General features: G+C 28.6%; 3 protein-coding genes across 3 annotated transcripts; 1 reads left to right on the top strand and 2 right to left on the bottom strand.

Annotated features, from left to right (window-relative positions):
* The first annotated feature begins 12,250 nt into the window (after window positions 1-12,250).
* On the top strand, window positions 12,251-13,621 carry LOC126555823 (uncharacterized). The gene has a single exon (XM_050210702.1). The coding sequence runs from the start codon at window positions 12,602-12,604 to the stop codon at window positions 13,619-13,621; it is 1,020 nt and encodes a 339-aa protein (XP_050066659.1). The 5' UTR covers window positions 12,251-12,601.
* A 2,013-nt stretch (window positions 13,622-15,634) lies between these two features.
* On the bottom strand, window positions 15,635-18,407 carry LOC126555824 (uncharacterized). Its single transcript, XM_050210703.1, has one exon. The coding sequence runs from the start codon at window positions 18,277-18,279 to the stop codon at window positions 15,715-15,717; it is 2,565 nt and encodes an 854-aa protein (XP_050066660.1). The 5' UTR covers window positions 18,280-18,407; the 3' UTR covers window positions 15,635-15,714.
* LOC126555825 (uncharacterized) lies at window positions 18,291-20,053 on the bottom strand (the record flags this gene model as incomplete). Its single annotated transcript, XM_050210704.1, has 5 exons — window positions 18,291-18,755; window positions 18,825-18,964; window positions 19,307-19,490; window positions 19,663-19,865; window positions 19,930-20,053. Coding segments are annotated over 5 exons (1,002 nt in total), but the record flags the coding sequence as incomplete, so codon positions are not given.
* Window positions 20,054-20,057: the final 4 nt, after the last annotated feature.

Below are 20,057 nucleotides of genomic sequence, written 5' to 3'. Positions count from 1 at the left end.
ACCTCGTCATATTTCTCTAACCCGATAACTTTCTCAAATTTTTCGTCCGTAAGATCTTCTCCTGGCAATTACGACCTAAACAAAAAAAGAATGAGCGAAATCGGTCCAGGCGTTGTTGAGTTATGCGCTTACAACACTTTTGCGATTCATTTTTATATTATAGATATTATTATTATACATACATTAATCATTATGTAAATTGTACACAGTCTATTTAAATATAGGTTTTATTTTGCTTTAACATAACTAAGGTTTCAAACATGTTATCAGTTAAAGAAAATCTTTTTAAAGACATTATATTTCCACCAGTACTAAACAAACGTTCATCTGATGCGCTTGACGGTAATCCTGTATTATAATATAAACACTTCTTTAAAACTTTAGGAAAATTAAAAATCATTTTTGAGTCTTTATTATTAGAATGTAAAAAATTATTCAACTGTTCATCAGACATAGCACTATAGGAATTACTCAAAATGTCTCCAAAAAAATCATCAACCTTGTCTTTATTTTCTTCTTCATTTTCATTTTGGGAATCTGAATTTCTGTTGTCTTCATTTTCAAATTCAGCTTTAAGCCATGCTTCAACATCAAATTTTTCTGTATTTGGAAGCCACTGAAGTTTGAATCTTGGAATTAATGCAGATGCAATCACAAGTGACTTATCAAACCATATATTATTGAACCTGAAACATAAAATTTATAATTTAATAAAACTAAAAATAATTTACTTAAATTTGTAACTCAAGTACCTAATTAGATAATTATTTACCTTTTAGTAATTGAAGTACTGATGCAATTTACAAGTGGTAAACAATATTGTAAAGACTTATGTTCTAGCACACTATACTTATTCTTCAATGAATATAGTGTAGGCAATAAATATCCCATGTACATACCAGATTCGCTTTGTAAAAAGTCTAATGCATAAGCTAACGGAGTCATTGTGTCACAATATTCATTTATAAATTGAATATCTACCTGATTAAGTCGATTCAGGGCACAAAAATCCATTATATCATGACATTTAGCAATACCGTGAGTTGCTATAAGATTTTTTATTTGGATTAGAGAGTCAAATGTTGAGTTCCAACGTGTTTTGTTTGGTACTTTCAAATAAACTTCTAATGTGTCATGAATATGTTCAGCAATAATTGTAGATTGATTTTGTTTTGACCATAATTTAGATAGGTTAGCCATATTTTTCCTATACAATTTCTTAAGCAATCGAAAAGAAGGGTTATTTTTATTAATTTGGTTCATGTCGTTAAAATATGCATCAATGTCACTAGTTGCTATTAAATTCATTGTATGACTTGCGCATCTGAAATGACGAGGCAAATGTATAGTGGTTTCTTGAGTTTCATCTATATTGTTTTCTCCTTCTTCTAGAATTTCAGTTAAATCAATAAATTCTAATTCATTGTCATCTCCATCAACTTCATCCTCCAATTCACTGTCTTCAAGATTTGGCACAGTGTAATAGGTTCGAAACGCCTTCATAAAATTACTGCCATTATCGGTTGTTGTACAGACTACTTTGTTCTGTAGGTATTTTGAATGATAAATATACATCATACATTGTTTGTGCTAATAGAGCATATGTATGTTTTCCTTTAAGCCGCTTACATGCCAATGTAGCACTTTCCCTTGCAAGTGTAGTTAAATTTATCCAATGTCCAGTTATTCCTAAATAGCTCTTTTTGCCTCTTGTCCAAAAATCTGCAGTTGTAGCTATAAATTGAATGCCGGATAACTTTTTAGTTAATTCTTCATTCATGGACTGGCCAGCTTTCTCAATACGACTCCTTAAAGTTTTTGCACACATTACATTTACATTTTTAGGTAATCCTAAAGATACTAAATTTTTGAATGATGATTTGTCAACAATACTTATAGGCTGCATTTCTTCAATAACAAATTGTAAAATATATTTATCAAGAGTTTGTTGAGTTACAATAAATTCTTTTCTTGATCCCCAAGTATCTAAAGTTATCTGTTTTTTTACACCTACTTCTGATGTATTATCTCCAGAACGTTTCGATTGTAATTTTGAATTACAATCTTTAATAAACTCATCATATTTATAGTAATGCAATCTCTATAAAATAAAAATATATTTATTTGTATCAAATAATATTTAATTCTTTATTACAACATAATTTAAAATTAATTATTCAGTAATATATATACAATTATCAGTCTAAGGACTGGATTATTATTCAAAAATTATTGTTAAATAATAAATATGCAAAAATGTATGCACTTAAAACTTCAAAAATATACAAAAATATGTGCAAAAAATTATTTAATTAAATTATTTAAATTAATAATTAGCAAAATGCAAATTAATAACAAAAAATAATTAATTTTGGAATAAGTGCCAATAAGTAACTATTATTTTAGCATCACACTCGTCCAGCTTAACAAAAAATAAAAAATAAATCAACTATTTATAATAAATACAACTTTTATGCAATAATTTAAAAATATGCAATTAATATGCAATTAATATGCATTTTCATTCAAATATGCAATAATATACAAAAAAAATGCATTTGCATAAAAATCCAGACCTTAATTATTACATTTTAGAATTTAAAATCTTACAAACCTTAATGTGTCTTTTTAAATTAGACAGAGAACTCTTTGAAGTACTCAATGACTTTAATGGACAACTATGGCATTTTAATATTATATTATCCTCTTCCTCTTTGAGAAAAGTAAAATATTTTTCAACTCCTGGCCATAGAATATTTGATCTCGTGCTTTCTTCTGACATAATTATTAATTAATAATTGGTAATGAACTAATAACTATAATATGTTTATATTATATTATTATAGTGAGAATCACTTTTTATTATTTAAATTTTAATTATTTTATACAATTGTTGAATTGTGTAGTTTGTAGGCAGCCGCAGCACTCATACTCGGCGAACACGATGAACGACTGTACAGTACTACAGTGACATAGTGTACACGAAGAGAGATATCGCAATATTGCATTAGCCGTAACCTGCACTTACCCATTAAAAATAGAAAATAATAATAAATAATCAATTGTAAATATTATATACCAGTATCGTCAAACGGTTTTTCCAGCCACTAACGATGTTTCACCGATAAGGCTGCCGCGCGCCACGACAGAATTGAAATTGTAAACATTATCAATTATATTATCATATTATATAGATTTATTTATAGCTCTTTATATTAACAACTAAATTTGTAAAGAATTTATACATTTTTTTTTTAGTTCTAAAAATGAATAAATTATTTTAATTACTTTTATTTAAAAATAAATGAACAAAGAATGGAACGAAAAAAATCGTTCATGTTCCTCTAAAAAGTGAACGAAATTCCAATATGTTCCTAAACATTAAAAAGGAATTACGTTCCTCGATAAGTTCCTAAAAATGGAACGAAATCAATGGAACGATTATTTTGAACGCGTTCTTTCCAAGCACTGATCTTGTGGCAATTTAAAAAAAAGGATGTGTCATAAATGCTATTCAAGGTTGTCATCTGAATTTGGAAGGAAAGTGGCACAAAATAAAACAAGGAAAATATTAACACGCTGTGAAGAATGTAACATTTTTATGTGTAGGGATTGTTTTATTAAATTTCATAAAAGTTCTTTGTAAATTAAGAAATATTTTGTTGCCCATAATCAAAAAAAAAATACATTATAATTATTTATGTGTAATTTTATTTTACTTTTATATATTATAATAAAGATAACAAGATGTTGTTATATACATTTATTTTATGATAACCTTGTAAAAATGTAATATCATAGGTAAGTATACAAATATTACCTTGTAAAAAATATAGTAAGTCGAAAAAATTAGTTTATAAAGACTATATTATATTGTCTTGTAGGGTTTTTTCACCTTACACGTGTTAAAGAGTTCTCGTAGGGTTCATTGACCCTACTTGATTTTATTAAGTAATTGGATTCTACTAAGTGAGATAATGATATAATGTAATTAGGTATTTTTTTTTTAATTCATTTTTTTAAGGTCAAATTGGAAAATTTTGTTAGACAATACAAGACAAATTTCCGTTAAACGATATACAAAGGTAAATGACGGGTCAAAAGACCCCCCACGGCAGTCAACCTGTTAATATTGTGCCTTGTGGCGATGTGGTGCAGGGGAAGAACTGTATAGTGTATCGGCCGGTTACTGCTTACACGTCAGGGTGGCCAACGTTGGTACAATGGTGACCAGAATGAATCTAAATAATATGGGATAATATGTACAGTTTAATCTGTGACTTGTGTTATTAATTAGTTATTAAAATTAAGATGAGTGGAGGTAAATTTTTAAAAAATATATAATATATCAAAAAATAGTTAGTACTCACATAGAAATAGAATAGAGATTACTCAAGCACAAGTAATTTTAGTTTGTAAACAGTCTGTTAACAATATTTTGATGGAAACGAAGGCCGGCCACAAGTTCCGGGTTTTGCCTACTTTGTGACATTTCTTCATTGTCAACAGCTTGGTAAATTCCAAAATCATCATCCTCAACCTCTTCATCAATTAAAGGTACATTTTCTTCAATACACAAATTGTGTAACACAACACATGCCAACATTATTTTTGAAGCCTTGTTGGGTAAATAATGCAGTGTTCGATCTTTGAGAAGACAGCTTTAATAAGTAAACAAAAATATTTGGTTACAATAATATTAATAGTGCCTGATAAGGTTAATGAGTGTATTAGGGTACCACTTATTTATATGACTGAAAAATGTATAACTAAATTGTTAAGAGTGAGGGCTGGAATATTGTTACAGTACACCTAAAATTAATGTCAGTGTAATTTGAGCTTGATCGAACTGAATTAACAGGTGGCGACTTAAGCTCAAAGTTTTGTGGAAAAGAGTAAAATATTGGTTTTTGGTGTATAATTGCTTTAATTAAAAAAAAAAAAATTATATTTTTATTATATTATTTATTTATGTTTTTTTATCTTAGAACTATAATTAAAATTTAAATATTTTAATTATTATAAAATTATAAAATAATTAACTTATTTAAAAGATAACATTTTTATAAAGGTTTTTTAAGATCTTCTAATGTAACAATGTTTGGATATTTCTTACGATAATCTTGAATAGTCTGAAAATATAAAAATGTTTGTTAATATATTATTCTATACTTACATAAAGTTATATTTATCATTTACTTTTAATAGAAATTGTTTTTGGTCTTCATCTTTAGTAATTTTATAATTGAATTCTTCCATTAATTTTATACTTCGTTCTGCAGGATCGTTTATTACTTTTAATCACTCACAATTTTTTGCCCTTCTATGAATTCTGATAAATTATTCCATATATTTGGATGTGATTTTAAAAATGCAATTGAAATACCAAATCGTTCTAAAAATTTTTTAGATTTATGGTTCACAAGTTTTAATAAAATATTATTATCATCGTTTTCTAAAAGACAAATTAATTCTTGTTTACTTAAAATTAATTTTTTTCCGATATTTCTTCCTCATAATCTTCTTCGTCATCAATTGTTATCATTTTTTGAGCCATTTTCATTTTGGTGTCTTCATTTATTCTATTATCAAACAGTGCTAACGTGATACATTCTTCGTTTAAATAATACAAATGTTTAAGAAACTTTTGAATAGGTAGCAGAATTAGAAATAATTTCATTTATTTTGCCGTACTCATAGCAGGTTCTTAAAAACTTGATGTCATTTAATGGAGCTTCATTGGCATTTGGCGCAGAATACCAGAAGCATGCATAGCATTTAATTAAAAACAAATTAAAATGAAAAATAGAATTATCCTCATTTTTTGTTAACTTAAACTCTTGCCGAAATAAATAAATTTTTAGACAATAGATTCTGTTTGGCCATCCACCTCGCATGGTGGTATGCACCTGGTTTTTTAAACTTAATTCCTCCAGGAGGTACTTCTCCCTAGAAAATAATTATCAAATCCAATAATTCTTTATAATCATCTCGGGTTAAATTTGACGAAAGTTTAAGTTTTGCATCATTCAAAATGTCAATGTAATTGTTTCCTAATGCAATTTTAATGTCTATATTCGAGATTCCAGTAACAAATTTATTTAAGTTTATAGTATACCATTTGGCCTTAAATCGTTTGAATAAAGGAATATCAGGACCTGTTATTGGTGAAATTTTACATTTTTTAAAAATGTCAGCTAGAATTATTTCAAATATGTGGTGTCTACAAACAAAAAAAATACCCACACGGCATTTGTCAATCATAAATGTTGTATAAATGTTTGATTTTAATCGGAATTCAAATATTTTATTTAAAAATTAATACAATATTGAATATATATTTTATTTATTAGGTTTAGGATCAAAACATTAAATAATATTTAATAAACATTGTTATAAACACATTTTATTTTAAATATAAATTTGAGTTTTGAAAAATGTTAAAATTTAATATTTATTGTACATTTGTTTTTTTAATTAATATTAATTGTAAGCCGATTGAAAAAAAAATATTTTATTTCCAATTAATATGAATATATAATTAATATTAAAAAAAAATAAAAATAAAACATTTATATCCAATAATATTAGTTGCGAATTTCATCTGAATTAAATGAACGAATTAAAAAAAACGAATTTCATCTGCGATATTTACACAAGGTACAACTCGTAATAATGTCGACTATCGTAGACTTTTTTGAGCATATAGCATATACCTATATTATATTATATAAAATTTAATTTCTTTTATATTTATATTATAATAAATTACAGTTCTGAATTTCCGAGTTGCGTCCAGCGTCTGCAAGATTAATATTTAATTCTGTTGTTTTATTTCTATATTTATCTACTTATTTGGATTAAATTATATGCGTAAATATTTAGGTATTAGCTCTTGTAAATATTAGTTTATATTATATACTAGATGTGCCTCGCTCTGCTGTGAAATTCGGTCTAAGTGAAATTCGATCTAAGTGATATTCGCTCTAAATGAGTACCCTAGGTCGGAGACGGGACTGTAAAGAAAATATCGTAAAAAGTCTAGTAGTCACAATTTTAGTTAATCTAACTTCCGGTGGTTTGGAAGGAGCCGAGGGGGTCCTAACCTAACCTTCGAGGGGGTCGGTGTGCCTCGATTTCTGGGATGGTGGAAGCCGCCTTCGGCGCCTTCGAGGGGGTCGTGGGAAAATCGTGCTATCAGGAATTCGGTCGGAAGCTGTAATCGGGTGTCTAGAAAAGAAATCATACACTAAAAAAGTAAGAAAAGTACTAAAGTCGAGTAAATAAATACGAAAAATGGTAATTGGGCTATCAGTCCTAAACTGGTGTAATACCGTTTCCTATTGCATGCCCTGTTCTTTTTGTATATAAAAAAATGTATTTAGCGAAAATGATAGTCGAGTGTCTAGCTATCAATCATCACATCACGTGATGCCTGCGCCTCCGACGTCGAAAGTCGTCTAATGTTGTATTGTAGGATTATAAGTATAAAGTCGAATAACATATTGTGAGCATTCAAGTCGAGTTGTCAGTTATCATTGGGAAAAATCGAATTAAACGCCATTAAACCCACCCACCAGGGTGCCTAACCTGACCTAACCTATCGCGGACAATGCGTGAATAGTAGGTTTATAATGCCAATATAGTTTAATATGAACAATCTGATACCGTGTTCCGTCGCATGCCTGGTTCTTTTTTTCATATTATAAAATTTATTTAGTGAAAATGGTAGTTGAATGTCTAGCTATCAGTCATCATAATATATGATGTAAATCGATGTCCGAAAGTTAAATCCATAATTTTCATACCTCCTAATGTCAAAGTTCAGAATATATCAGATGTTGTTTTTGATATGTAGGAAACTATATAAAGCATATCAAATGTCATAAAAATTCAAAACATAAAAATTCAAAATGTACTCCATTAACGCGTTGTAGTACTACACTTTATATTATACTAATAATAATCGTAATAATATGGTATTAAAAAAAAATCGTAGACGTATGTATTTTATTGTATAAGAGAAAGCAATAGCTTTAATTTTCAAAATTCAAATTAAAATATCAAAAAATAACTTGAAAAAAATGCAATAAATTTAGAGCGTTCGGGTGGCCGTGTATATCAAATCGCCGCAGTAGGATTGATTATAATATGTATTATGAAGTAAAATTAAAATTGGCATTAGTTACAATGAATACAACAATAAGTATTTGAGTTGACTTTTCTACAATTTTAATTTATTTTCTTATTTTTTATTGTAGGTGTTTGAAATATTTGAAATTTGAATTCAGAATAATTTTGAAATGCAAAAGAATTACACGATAGAATAGAAATTGAGTATTTGAGGGGGGTCTAGCAATCAGTCATCGCCTAAAGTAAATCTTTGTAATATGTATGTACTTTTAAATACATCATCATTATTATCATAATTTAAAAATTGTTTTGCAATTTTAAAAATACATAAGGTTTATATCACACGTGATAAATATGAAAACATGGTAGGTAAATATTTAACCCATCTTTGAAATCCTTTATTGTACCAATATTTTACATAATTGACCAGTGTCGTGTATTCGTCATATAGTCAGTATTATTAATATATGTGAAGGACAGATAAATAAAATAAAGAATATTAACAACAAACAGAAAATAATCGTTTGATAATTATAATTTATAGCTCAGCATTAATGAAATATAATAAGTTGTTAAATAAAAATTAGACAATTTATCGTAATAAATGTATTGGTTTATTCAGCACCAATTTAAAAGCAATAATGCTTTGTAAGTGTAAATATGAATAAGTATGTATAATGTTCAGATAACTGGTTTACATTAAACCAGCATTTTAAGCATAACGTCTCATAAATATAAGCTAAAAAAAAATACAGTAGTACAAAAAATACATGGTGCTTAGATGACAGATGTTGTATATCGTGCAATTGCATCTTATTATTATACGTATTTTCCGTGTCTATGATATCGGTGTTCTAATACATAATATATGTATTTAAGGGGTTCAATGAGGTATTGGTTTTCTACGAATACAAAATATATACCTAATAAGCAAAATTTGTATATACTTTCGCATATTTAAAGTTGTACGTATTTAACAATAATACGCCGACTGTGGAAGTGAAGGCGTATAGTAATGATGGGTACCTACACTAATAATTAATAAATACTAATTTTGTATTGAGTATAACGAATTTACCAACAATAAATAGATTTACAATTCGTATACTAAATTACTATACCCAAAGATTAAAATATCTAACACGGCTGCCGTTGACGTCCAATTAATATCAGACTGCGAAGATGACAATATATATTATATAAACATAATATAAACGCCACGTAAAAATAAAATCGAAGTCTCCTTTTTTTTTTAATGTTTAATAACAATTGCATTTCATCGGTGTGCAAAAACTCAAGATAAACCTGTACGTATATAATATAAACACAATTATATTTATGATATGGGTAAGAATAATTTAGCATTGATTTATCAAGTAAAATTAAATCCAACTACAACATACACTCGAATGAGTGGAATATCGGAATTGAATAACAAATCCGCCTAAATTATATAATTACCCATGTTTACAATATTGCCGAGTTCAAAAAATAATAAATATACATAAATAGCGTATAGGTAGTAAATATATGGGAAACTATAAAATATATAATATTCCAGTAATATACGTAGGTATGTATAATATATTATTAAACGGTGTTTAACTCTCGACAATCAAACGAAAAAAAAAATCGGAAAAAAATGCAAAAAATCGAGAGAGTCCGGGCGGCCATGCGTTTTAAAGCGCCGCCGTCGGATCGACGACAAAACCGCCCTGAGCGGGATTTGAACCTGACTATCGTAGCACGGGGACCTAACGCCTACACCTATCGACTACAGTTTGAAATGAGAAATGGATTCGAACGTCGAGCCCTTAAGCCGTTTCCGGACCGCAGAGAACACCGCATTAATCGCTTCGATTTACCGGTCAAAACGTCAAATCCTTTTCTCGTGTAAATGAAACTCGGAAAATAAAAACGTTCTTACGTCATCGAATCTCCGTCCGTAACGATCGTAAAAGACGACGATTACATCTATTACAAATTACATCATAGTCAATTCAAAGGACACGCATAATAAAATACTATAAGAAAAGTGTCATAAACTCTTAGGTATGATTAAGAATATTTGCAATTACAACTTTGACTATACCTGTACCTAACTGCTTTTATATTAAGAAACATATCAATTTTATATGTATGTGTGTGTGTGAATAAATGAAAAAATTCCGTATAATTCGTGTGTAATGAAACTTATATTAATATTAATTGTCTGTTTAATATAACGTTTTATGATATAACAAACAGCCGATAAAAAAAAAAAATAATCGTCGAAAACCCGCGTAATAATCGAACCTAACGTAAGAAAAACGCGTTATCAAGACGGCGGCGTTGGAGAACCGTCCGTTTTCGATAACGACGGCGGCGGGCCATGGAGCATAAAAAGGGCGACCGAGGCGCATTCTTTTTATAAGGAAACGAACTTCTTCACGCTTTATTATATAAGGAGATTATACTACATAATTCATAATACATATATATTAAATTTACATAATATAGGTATTTTAAAATTTGAATTTTGGATCGAAAGCAATGTAAATTTGAGTGTAGACACTGTAGACCGTATAGACTGTATAGAGCTATAAGTTGTTTAGAAGGTCGTACGTAACACGATAGATAGCCAGATAGGTAAGCATTGATGTGCATAACGTACAAGATGGTGTTAAAATGATTTTAGATCTACAGACATTTGTATAAAAAGTAACTCACGAAGATTAGAATTTTAGTCTTCGTGAATAAACTACTTTAACGTCTCAAACGCTCGATAACTCAACGGTAAGATGATGGTGAATATTCGTGGATTTCAAACCGTTTTAAATTATTATAGATTCATATTATATAATTATTTATAAATTATAATAAACGTATATTAGACAATAATTGTCTACGTCGGTCGTCAAATTTTTCTGTCCATTGCCGACCAGCATTATCGCATTAATATAGTTTATATAATACTATAAAGTATAAAGAATATAATATGTTGCTCGCTGTGCGGCTGAAGCAGTCTATTTTTATGATATCAGCGGAAATTTTCTGGGGAAAATACGAAAACGGCAGATGATTATTATTTGGTTACTTATATGGGTATTATGGTATTTATAGTTATATTTTTTGTAATTATTTATCTATACCCCCCTCGTCTCCGCGACTCATCGGCCGCCGACAATACGGATTATTGGAGTTATTCTATATTTCTATATTATTCTATGTCTCTTAAAATTCTGTATAATCACTTTCATTAGCGACATCGAAGCCATCGGTTGGTCCCATCGCTCAGATGCACTAAATTGTCTAAATAATTATTATATTCTTTTCTGTTCTGACCGCAGTGACACTTATTAAGTAATATGCGTATTGCGTTTACTCAGTTTACTCAGCTTACTATTTTATTATTTTTCGTTTAACATAATAATTATATTGAATAGTGTTATAAGACGTTTTTAAGTTTTGATCTTCGTCAAGAATCATATTATACAGGTAATAATATTTTATTGTTTTTACTTCGAAGAAGTACCTATATGCAGTTAATAGTAAGTATTTTTTTTTCAAATAATTAATACTGATTTAAGGTTTAAACTTTAAACTGATATAAAAAAAATAAATATATAAAGAGCATATTATATTATTATACAATACTAACAGCCCAAAAAATAAAAATACAACTATAAAAATATGTACATTTATTTTATGTTATTTTAATCATATTTATACCTAGCTGATAAAGCTTTGTTTTTAATTGGTGAATAAAATAAGCAATAATTACATTAATTTTTGTAAATTATAGTATAATTATTAATTATATTGATAATTTTTTAAACATGGTTTTTACAAATTTAAAAAACTTAAACTTCATTTAATTTAATTAAAAATATAATTACAGGTAAATTGTATTCCTTATTACCTACCAACAGCTTAGGTAGTGTGAGTGTTTTCAGTGTTGTTCAGATACGGTAAAATGTATGTATATACCTATACCTAAACAATAATTTATTTTTTACTTATCTAATATTATTATTATTATTATTAAGTACCTAGGTAGTTATAGTTATTATATAATAAAAAAATAGGGTGTCTTATTTTGTATAATATTATTATGGTTCGTTGCCCTATTAGTAAATCTACAAAGCGCCGTAGGTTCTTAGAGGAACTAGAAGTTGATCTGGATGAATCAGAGTTTCAATTTCAAAGCACATCTTAGAGTGATGCTCATCATGAAATTAGCAATAGTGACTCATTATTTAAACCATTCATAACCCCAAGTATTGCAAGCTGTAGTTCGATAAGTGATGTAAATGATGACATTAATGATAGTCAATTACCTATTATTTCATTTTTTGATAGAAATATTTCAATAACTCCTGTAACTGACGAATATGAATTTAAATTAAATTCAGATCCTGATACTGATAGTGACAAAGAGAGTATTTCTAATCAAAACCCATTTTTTAATCACGATAATAAACAAATTATGTTAAATTTAATAGCACAATGGGCAGTAACTCATAACATTTCTAATACAGCCTTTTCTGCATTATTAAAATGTTTAAAATCCCATCAATGTTTTGATAATTTTCCCATAGATGCCAGAACTATTTTAAAACCAAATCCACATTCTAGTCCAATGGAAATTCAATCTATTCCACCTGGTGTTTACCATCATTTTGGTATTTCTAATGGCCTAACTTCATTAGGAAATATATTAAACTATACTGAAGAAACAATTAAAATATTAATAGGTATTGACGGACTACCTCTTACCAAAAGCTTCAATAGTACATTCTGGTCCATTCTTGGTTGTGTACGGTACCCATCAAATTATCCACATATATTTCTCATTGGTCTTTATTGGGGGAAAGATAAGCCTGAAGAGAGTAATATATTTTTAAAGGACATGGTAAATGAACTTATTGAGTTATCAAAAAATGGTTTTATGACAGAGTTTGGAAAAAAAAAGGTCATTGTCGATGGGTTTTGCTATGATGCCCCAGCTAAAAGTTACATTTTAAAAACTAAAGGTCATACTGGGTTTTTTTCATGTTCAAGGTGTAGTACCGAGGGAATTTATTTTGAAAATAGAGTATGCTTTCCTGATATTAAATTTACCAAAAGAACTCATTCAGACTTTTTAAATCGTAGAAATGATGATTATCATGTTACTAATTCTACTTCAATAATAACTGAAATTCCACATTTAAACATAATTTATGACTTCCCATTAGATTATATGCATCTTATATGCTTAGGAGTAGTGAAAAACTTGATTTTATTATGGTTAGTGTTCGATCACGGAACGGTTTCCTTTTGGCCAAATTATATATATATATCTCCTCGGGACACCACAGGTGTGGCAAACGATAAGGTGTCCGGCTACAAGATAAAGTTGTGTCCGGCAAGCTCCCCCCTCCGCTGTTTGGTGACAGCTCGTCAGCCTATGGCCGAACCGCCAGCCAGCCCGGCGTCTATGTGTCCGTCCTCTCACAACGGTTGACCTGAGAGCAACGTGCTCGGTAACCTCTGATTCTTTTTTTTGCGTACCGCAACCAACCGAAACCTCGTGTGATCACGAGGTGTCATTTTTGCCACTTCGAAGTTTTTTTAATCGAGTGTGCTCCACGATACCATGTAAATTGGTGTTGAAATCGTCAATAGAAAGCTTGTCAGCATCAGCAGCAGTCGTCGTCTGCATCACTAAAATTCCCATTGTCTATTGCTGTCACCATTAACCTGCCACCATCAGCTACAGTCGTCGTCTGTACCAAGGAGCCAGGTTGTCCAGCGCCGTCGCCATCAGGTCATATATATATTATCACTCCGTTCATATATTTGCCCACTCGTGTTCAGTGGCCAGTAAAATTATTATCTGTATACTATTACCTTAATGCCCAATTGTTATTACTAGTGTTCGATTGCCTATTATTATATATTTTTTTTATACCTGTGGCGTCGAGGGTCTTTGAACTTAAACGCCTATCATATTTTATAAGCGCACATTATTATATGTGCAATTATTGTTATTAGTTTAGTATATTATTTCATATGTTAATGTTTTGGGCGCCCGCATATTATTAATTATTGTTCATTACGAACCTTTTCATATATATAATTTATACGTAATATATATACTGTACGCTAGTCGTTGCAGTGATATTGTTATACTTAAAGTTTGAACATTCTGTATATATTTATAAGTTGGTCACCCGGTCCTTTTGTCTATCATCTGCGCAAGTTGCGGCAGAAAACTGCATTTTATCGTAAGTTCTGTCGCGGCAAAAACATTTGGTAGCAGAGCGTGGTTTTTGGGACCCGGGGAGGTTCAGTGAGCGTAGGTTGTAGACATTTATTTAATTAGGTATTTATCTGGGTGCTAACTTAGATTAACTTTTTTATATAACAGGTCAATTAAATATTGTTCACTATCTTGAATTTAATTTGTTACACGGTTACTTATTTTATGCGCGTTTGATTATCTGGTCTATTATTGTCCGACAGTTGCTCGTGTATTATTTTATTATTATTATTTTCACGTATTATCGTAGCTAATCGTACACGCATAGAAATTTGTAGTTAATCTGACTACAACGAGTGTCAATGTTATACACATTTGAACGTCGATTTTGCGCTAAGGATTTAAAAGTGTTACTTTAACACCAGAACTGTAATCAAATTTCCAAAACCACTAATCAGTCATTTACACAACCCAGGAGAGTTATTCTAACAACAACATGTCTTAAAAATAACTTTAGATCGATGGTCAATACAAATTATTTATAATTGTCCGTAACAATTAATAGAGTGTTGATTTAACCATAGAATATACTGAGTTTAAAATAATGATATCGTCAATACAATTTTTCCGGGTAGTCACAATACTGAGTATTTATAGTCAATTTAACCCTTTTCATTATTTGTATTAACTTCAAATTAAGAGTTATTTTAATAAATATTGTAGGTACCTATTTAAATATTTATTATAATATGGTATTATGGTAAGTTTATTTACTACTTACCAAACTATAAAAAATATAAACAATTATTTAAAGGTAGGTCCCTCTGATGAAATAAAAAAAAATGGGTTCTGAACTTATTAATATACCTTAAAAACCGTTAACTCTCCAGAACTAATGCACATATTAGATATTACAAATCAAAAAAATATACCAAGACTCATTATGGCAAGGCCTTGATTTCTTACTCTAAAAACGGTATTAAGTACAAGTATAATAAAAATATCAGATAGAATTATGTAAATTAATTTTATTGTATACAAATAAATATAGTTAACATAACACATATTACAAAATAATATTATTCATTAGAGAGAAAATAATTACAAAAGTATAAATACCTACATAGTATAATTGTTAGATTAAAATGTTTAAGTTACAATTATAAAAAAAATAATAATAATAAACAATTAGGTAATTACTAACAAAAAAAACAACACAAATAATAAAATAATATTATTTATTATAGAGATAAAATAAATACATATTTACAGGTTATTATAATTATAGGATAAATCATTAAGTTACAATACATACATTAAAAAAAAAAAAAAATAATTATTTGTTAGTGTTACCTTTATAATGCATATTTTAATGTAGCATACATTTTTCCATTACCTAAAACATGAGCAACTGTTGGAGTAGGATCAGGTAACTCATTAATATAAAATCCTTCAAGTTCAGAACAGTTTTCATTTTTTATAATTTCATAGGCATAATAATGAGAGTCAAAACCAATAGTAATCAAACGATTAAGTACATAATAAGGGATTTTTGATTTGCTGGAAAACATATACATTATTTTCCCAAATGTACACTCACAAAGATTATAATTTATTACCATAAGCATACCTTTTTTATAAAGTTGTCCTTTATATTGAAGCCAGGAAGCGTTAAAGACAGATGATAAAAACTCATTAGGTAATTTACTCATAAAAGAATAAGGTAACTCAGTAGTGGGAATTCTATTTGTTCCCATTCCCAATTGTAGGTCTTGGTCTAAACCAGATTTGGATAGCAAGCGACTTACAGTTTGTAGTTGAAGTTTAAATGTTATTGTGTGACCGAGATTTATACGACAGGGAACAGAATTAGCAATTGACTTTAATACTTTATGTTTTGCTTCAAAGCGTATAGAAGATGTTAATTTTATTGGACCATTCTTCAGTAAAAGACGACCATAATGAGTAAGGAGATGGAACTTTGGTTTAAGAGTCTTATTAGATAATTCCATATATAATCGATTATGTTCACTAACAAGAGAATCTAATAATTTAGAACACTCAGGTTGTATACTCCTTGCACAACATAAATCAACAATTTTTCTTAGTAAAATATATAGTTTCCAATTTTTTGAGCTTTTAGGAATCAGTTCACCAAAAATGAGACCAAAATTTCTAACCAAACAGAGCATCTCCGAGGCAGACATTATTATTGAACCATTATTCAAATGGGATTGATTTATTATTGGAGGACAATTTTTATTTTCTGTTAAACCATACTGATAAAGAACAATACGAGAATTTAATTGATCAAGAGTAAAATATTTTTTAATTATAAGATTTTGTACAATGATTGCCATATCATAACGAGCTACTCCCTCGGGAATATCATGCATGAAATCGCAAACTATGTTTCGAACAGCATGGAAATTTGGAACATCGTGAAAGATACAACGTTCATTTAATCCAGTATCTGTTGCATTTATTGTATTAATATCCATTTCATAATTATTTTCATTTCGTAATGATTGAAAAGATTCCCTTAACATTTTCTGTAGTTCTGGTTTTGGACAACGACATATTCTACAGTAATAATTTGCAGAAAAACTTTCGACAAAACCCAAGATAGAGTTTAATCCCAAATTATCTCCTAAAACTAACCCTAGTGCAAAATATATAGTAGTGTAAGCATTGTCAACACATACAGAAATTCCATTGGTTTGAAGATCAATCAGTTCATTGATAAGACGAGAAAACATGATTTTATTGGGTACTTTGGTAGTCCCACGATCTGAAGTATGAAACAAAAATGCTGTAAATATATTATTTAAAGATGACAAATATTCAGGTGGTAAGGCTGCAACAGTATAATATATACACCCTATTTTATGTATGCCAGAATGGGAACCTAATGGGTTTCCCATTTCAGCATCATCATAGTACAGAAAAAGAGGTAAAACAATTTTTTCAGAAAATTTTAATTTCATATCTTTCCATGTCGAGCCATCCAAAAAAGAAGTAAGAGTTTTATTGTGTAATGATGAATCATGCATAAATTCAGTTGCAACTTTTAAAACATTAGGAAGTTCAAAAAAGGCTTTAAGATTTTTTTTCATAGAAAGAAAATGCCCATGTATAGGTACTGTTAAAAGCTTATCTTCACCATTAATATAACGCTTTTCTTTTGTATGACCTACCACCACAGTTTCTGGTTTGAAAAACAAATTATTAGAAATTAAATACTTAATTCGTTGATAATGAGTTTGTAGTTCAAAAAATGGGTCTTGCAATGAATCAAACATTTTTTCTACCTCTAGTTTTGTGGAAGAATCACATTTTAATATAGGAACAACTTTACACTTTAATTGTTCTATTATACCACTTGAAAACAGCTCCATAACACTTTCCACTACATCTTGTACCAATGAGTTAGTAAGATAAGGCTTTGACATTAATTTTGTAATAAATTGTAATATATTTCTTTTTAAAATTTCATCATAAGGAAATAAGTTATTTTCATTGTCTAATATTTGTTTAGTATGATTATTAACAAGGTCATTTATAATGACAGATTCTTCAATTAATTCATAAGATTCAATATTATTTGTTAAGGGTGTACTATTAAGTTCAAAAAAAGTAGATGATTTGTTAAATATATTAGGTAGTTCTACTGAAGATTCAACAATGGGTTTAGTTATTGTATTACTAACATTGAGTTCATCATTTTGATTTACTGTAACTTGGAAATGTTCCCTATTTAAATGCTGCCTGAATTTTTTTAAGCCCCTGAAATCGCGTGCACAATATTGTTGTTTACAAAGGTAAAAATAATTATTTCCAAGATTATGATATATTTTCATATGCCAAATTAACTTTGCAATGGATCGGAAATCTTTTAAACATAAATAACATTTATACATGATGTGTTAAAAGAAATAACAAACTTTTTTAATGAGAATAAATATTAAATACAAAGAAAATTATTGTTTTAATTTAAACAAGTAAAAACTGATACTAAATAATGTGAAAAATTAAAAATAAAAATTTAAAAATGAGTATTTTTTAAAGCATTCATTTTACTTGATAATGAAGTAATTATTGATGATTTATGATCATAAATGGTAGTAAAACTATAAAGCTGAAGTTGTAAAATCAGCCAAGATTCATAACACTCACGTGGATAGGTGCAATGTAAGGCGTTATAAGTTCTAAAACAAGCGTTTAGTGCTTTTAGTGAACAATCAAAATTCCAACAGTTGTCATCAACTCTGACATAAGTTGACTCAACAGAAAATATGTCTTGGCCAACTAAAACTATGAAGGGTTGTATTGTTGTTCCACACTGTATGTATTTTAGCCTTCTTCTGCCAAGTTCAGCTTCAAGCTCTGTAAGGTTCTGTTGAAACAAGGAAGTGTTAACAATATTTATGCGATAAGAATTATTCTCATAATATATAGAACATACAGTTACGTGAACTGCAAAAGCTGCTGCAGATTCTGATAATGACGGCTTCCAAGACTTTTTTTGTGTCTTTTTAATTTGAGTTTTTGTAGGGACCAAGTATGGAATAAGTAAAAGTTTCAATACATTAACTGTTTTAATACCTAAATATAAAACACCATGAATAAAAAGTTAATGCCTTGGTTAACATAGTATCAAGAATAAATCATTATTAAGTACATAATAGGTACCTAACATTGTATATTATGTAGGTATGCAATTATTATAATCAATAGATAATTGCATTAAATATAATTATTAAATTGATAATAAATCCAGTGAAATTAAAATTAATTAAAATAACTTGATTTAATAAACACAACTAATGAAAAATAAATAAAATATTTATATTTAATAAGTATTTACAATATTTATGTTGAATAATAGCAGTGATACCTAAGTACCTAACTAAACCTAATTGATGCAAATTGGTTATTTATACTAACTTCCTCTTAGTTGTGCAGCATCAAGGTGTTTTAAAAGTTCTCTAGCATGACTATCTTTAACTGAACTCCGCCGTAAACTAACTATTGTGTCAGAAAATAATATCCACTTTTTAATAAACACTGCAGACCAATCATTAAGAGTTTCATGTATTTGTGGGTATTCAAGTTTAAAATCTTCAGAAATCTTAAAAAAAAAATAAAATGTATATAAAATAATTTATAGGATGTGTACAACAGTCATGAAAATAAATTAAATAGCCAAATAGTTATATTTATATGTTTTAATAGTTTAAACTAATTATAATATTTATTTATTTAATGATTAGCAAAGAAAATTTAATTCAGTGAAAACTTACTAATTCATGTCCTCTTGAACTACACAAAATTGGCCATGATTTAAAAATATCTGAGAGATGACGATCAGTTATAGATTTATTATCTATACCTTGTATTTCTGATTTTCTAATTTGATAAGGAATTATCCAATTACTTTTAATGTCTTCAAAATTAGCTGACAAACCATTTTGACTTAGCCAGATTTTAGCTGTTTCAACATTTTCTAAGCAATATAAAAATTAATTAGAACAATTTATAATATTTTATAATAGGTACTTCGAAATTACCAGAAAATATTTGAGATGTAAAATCGACTATAGTAGAGCTTGACTTTATCTTATCGGATTCAATTGCACCTATGCTACGTAATCTACGAGACACATTTTTCCACCTTTCTACCAATTTCCCTTTAGCA

The sequence above is a fragment of the Aphis gossypii genome, unplaced genomic scaffold (genome assembly GCF_020184175.1).
Source record: "Aphis gossypii isolate Hap1 unplaced genomic scaffold, ASM2018417v2 Contig01147, whole genome shotgun sequence".
Classification (NCBI taxonomy): Eukaryota; Metazoa; Arthropoda; class Insecta; order Hemiptera; family Aphididae; genus Aphis; species Aphis gossypii.
The sequence above is the reverse complement of the archived record's forward strand: the minus strand, read 5'-3'. Positions and strand labels throughout refer to the sequence as shown.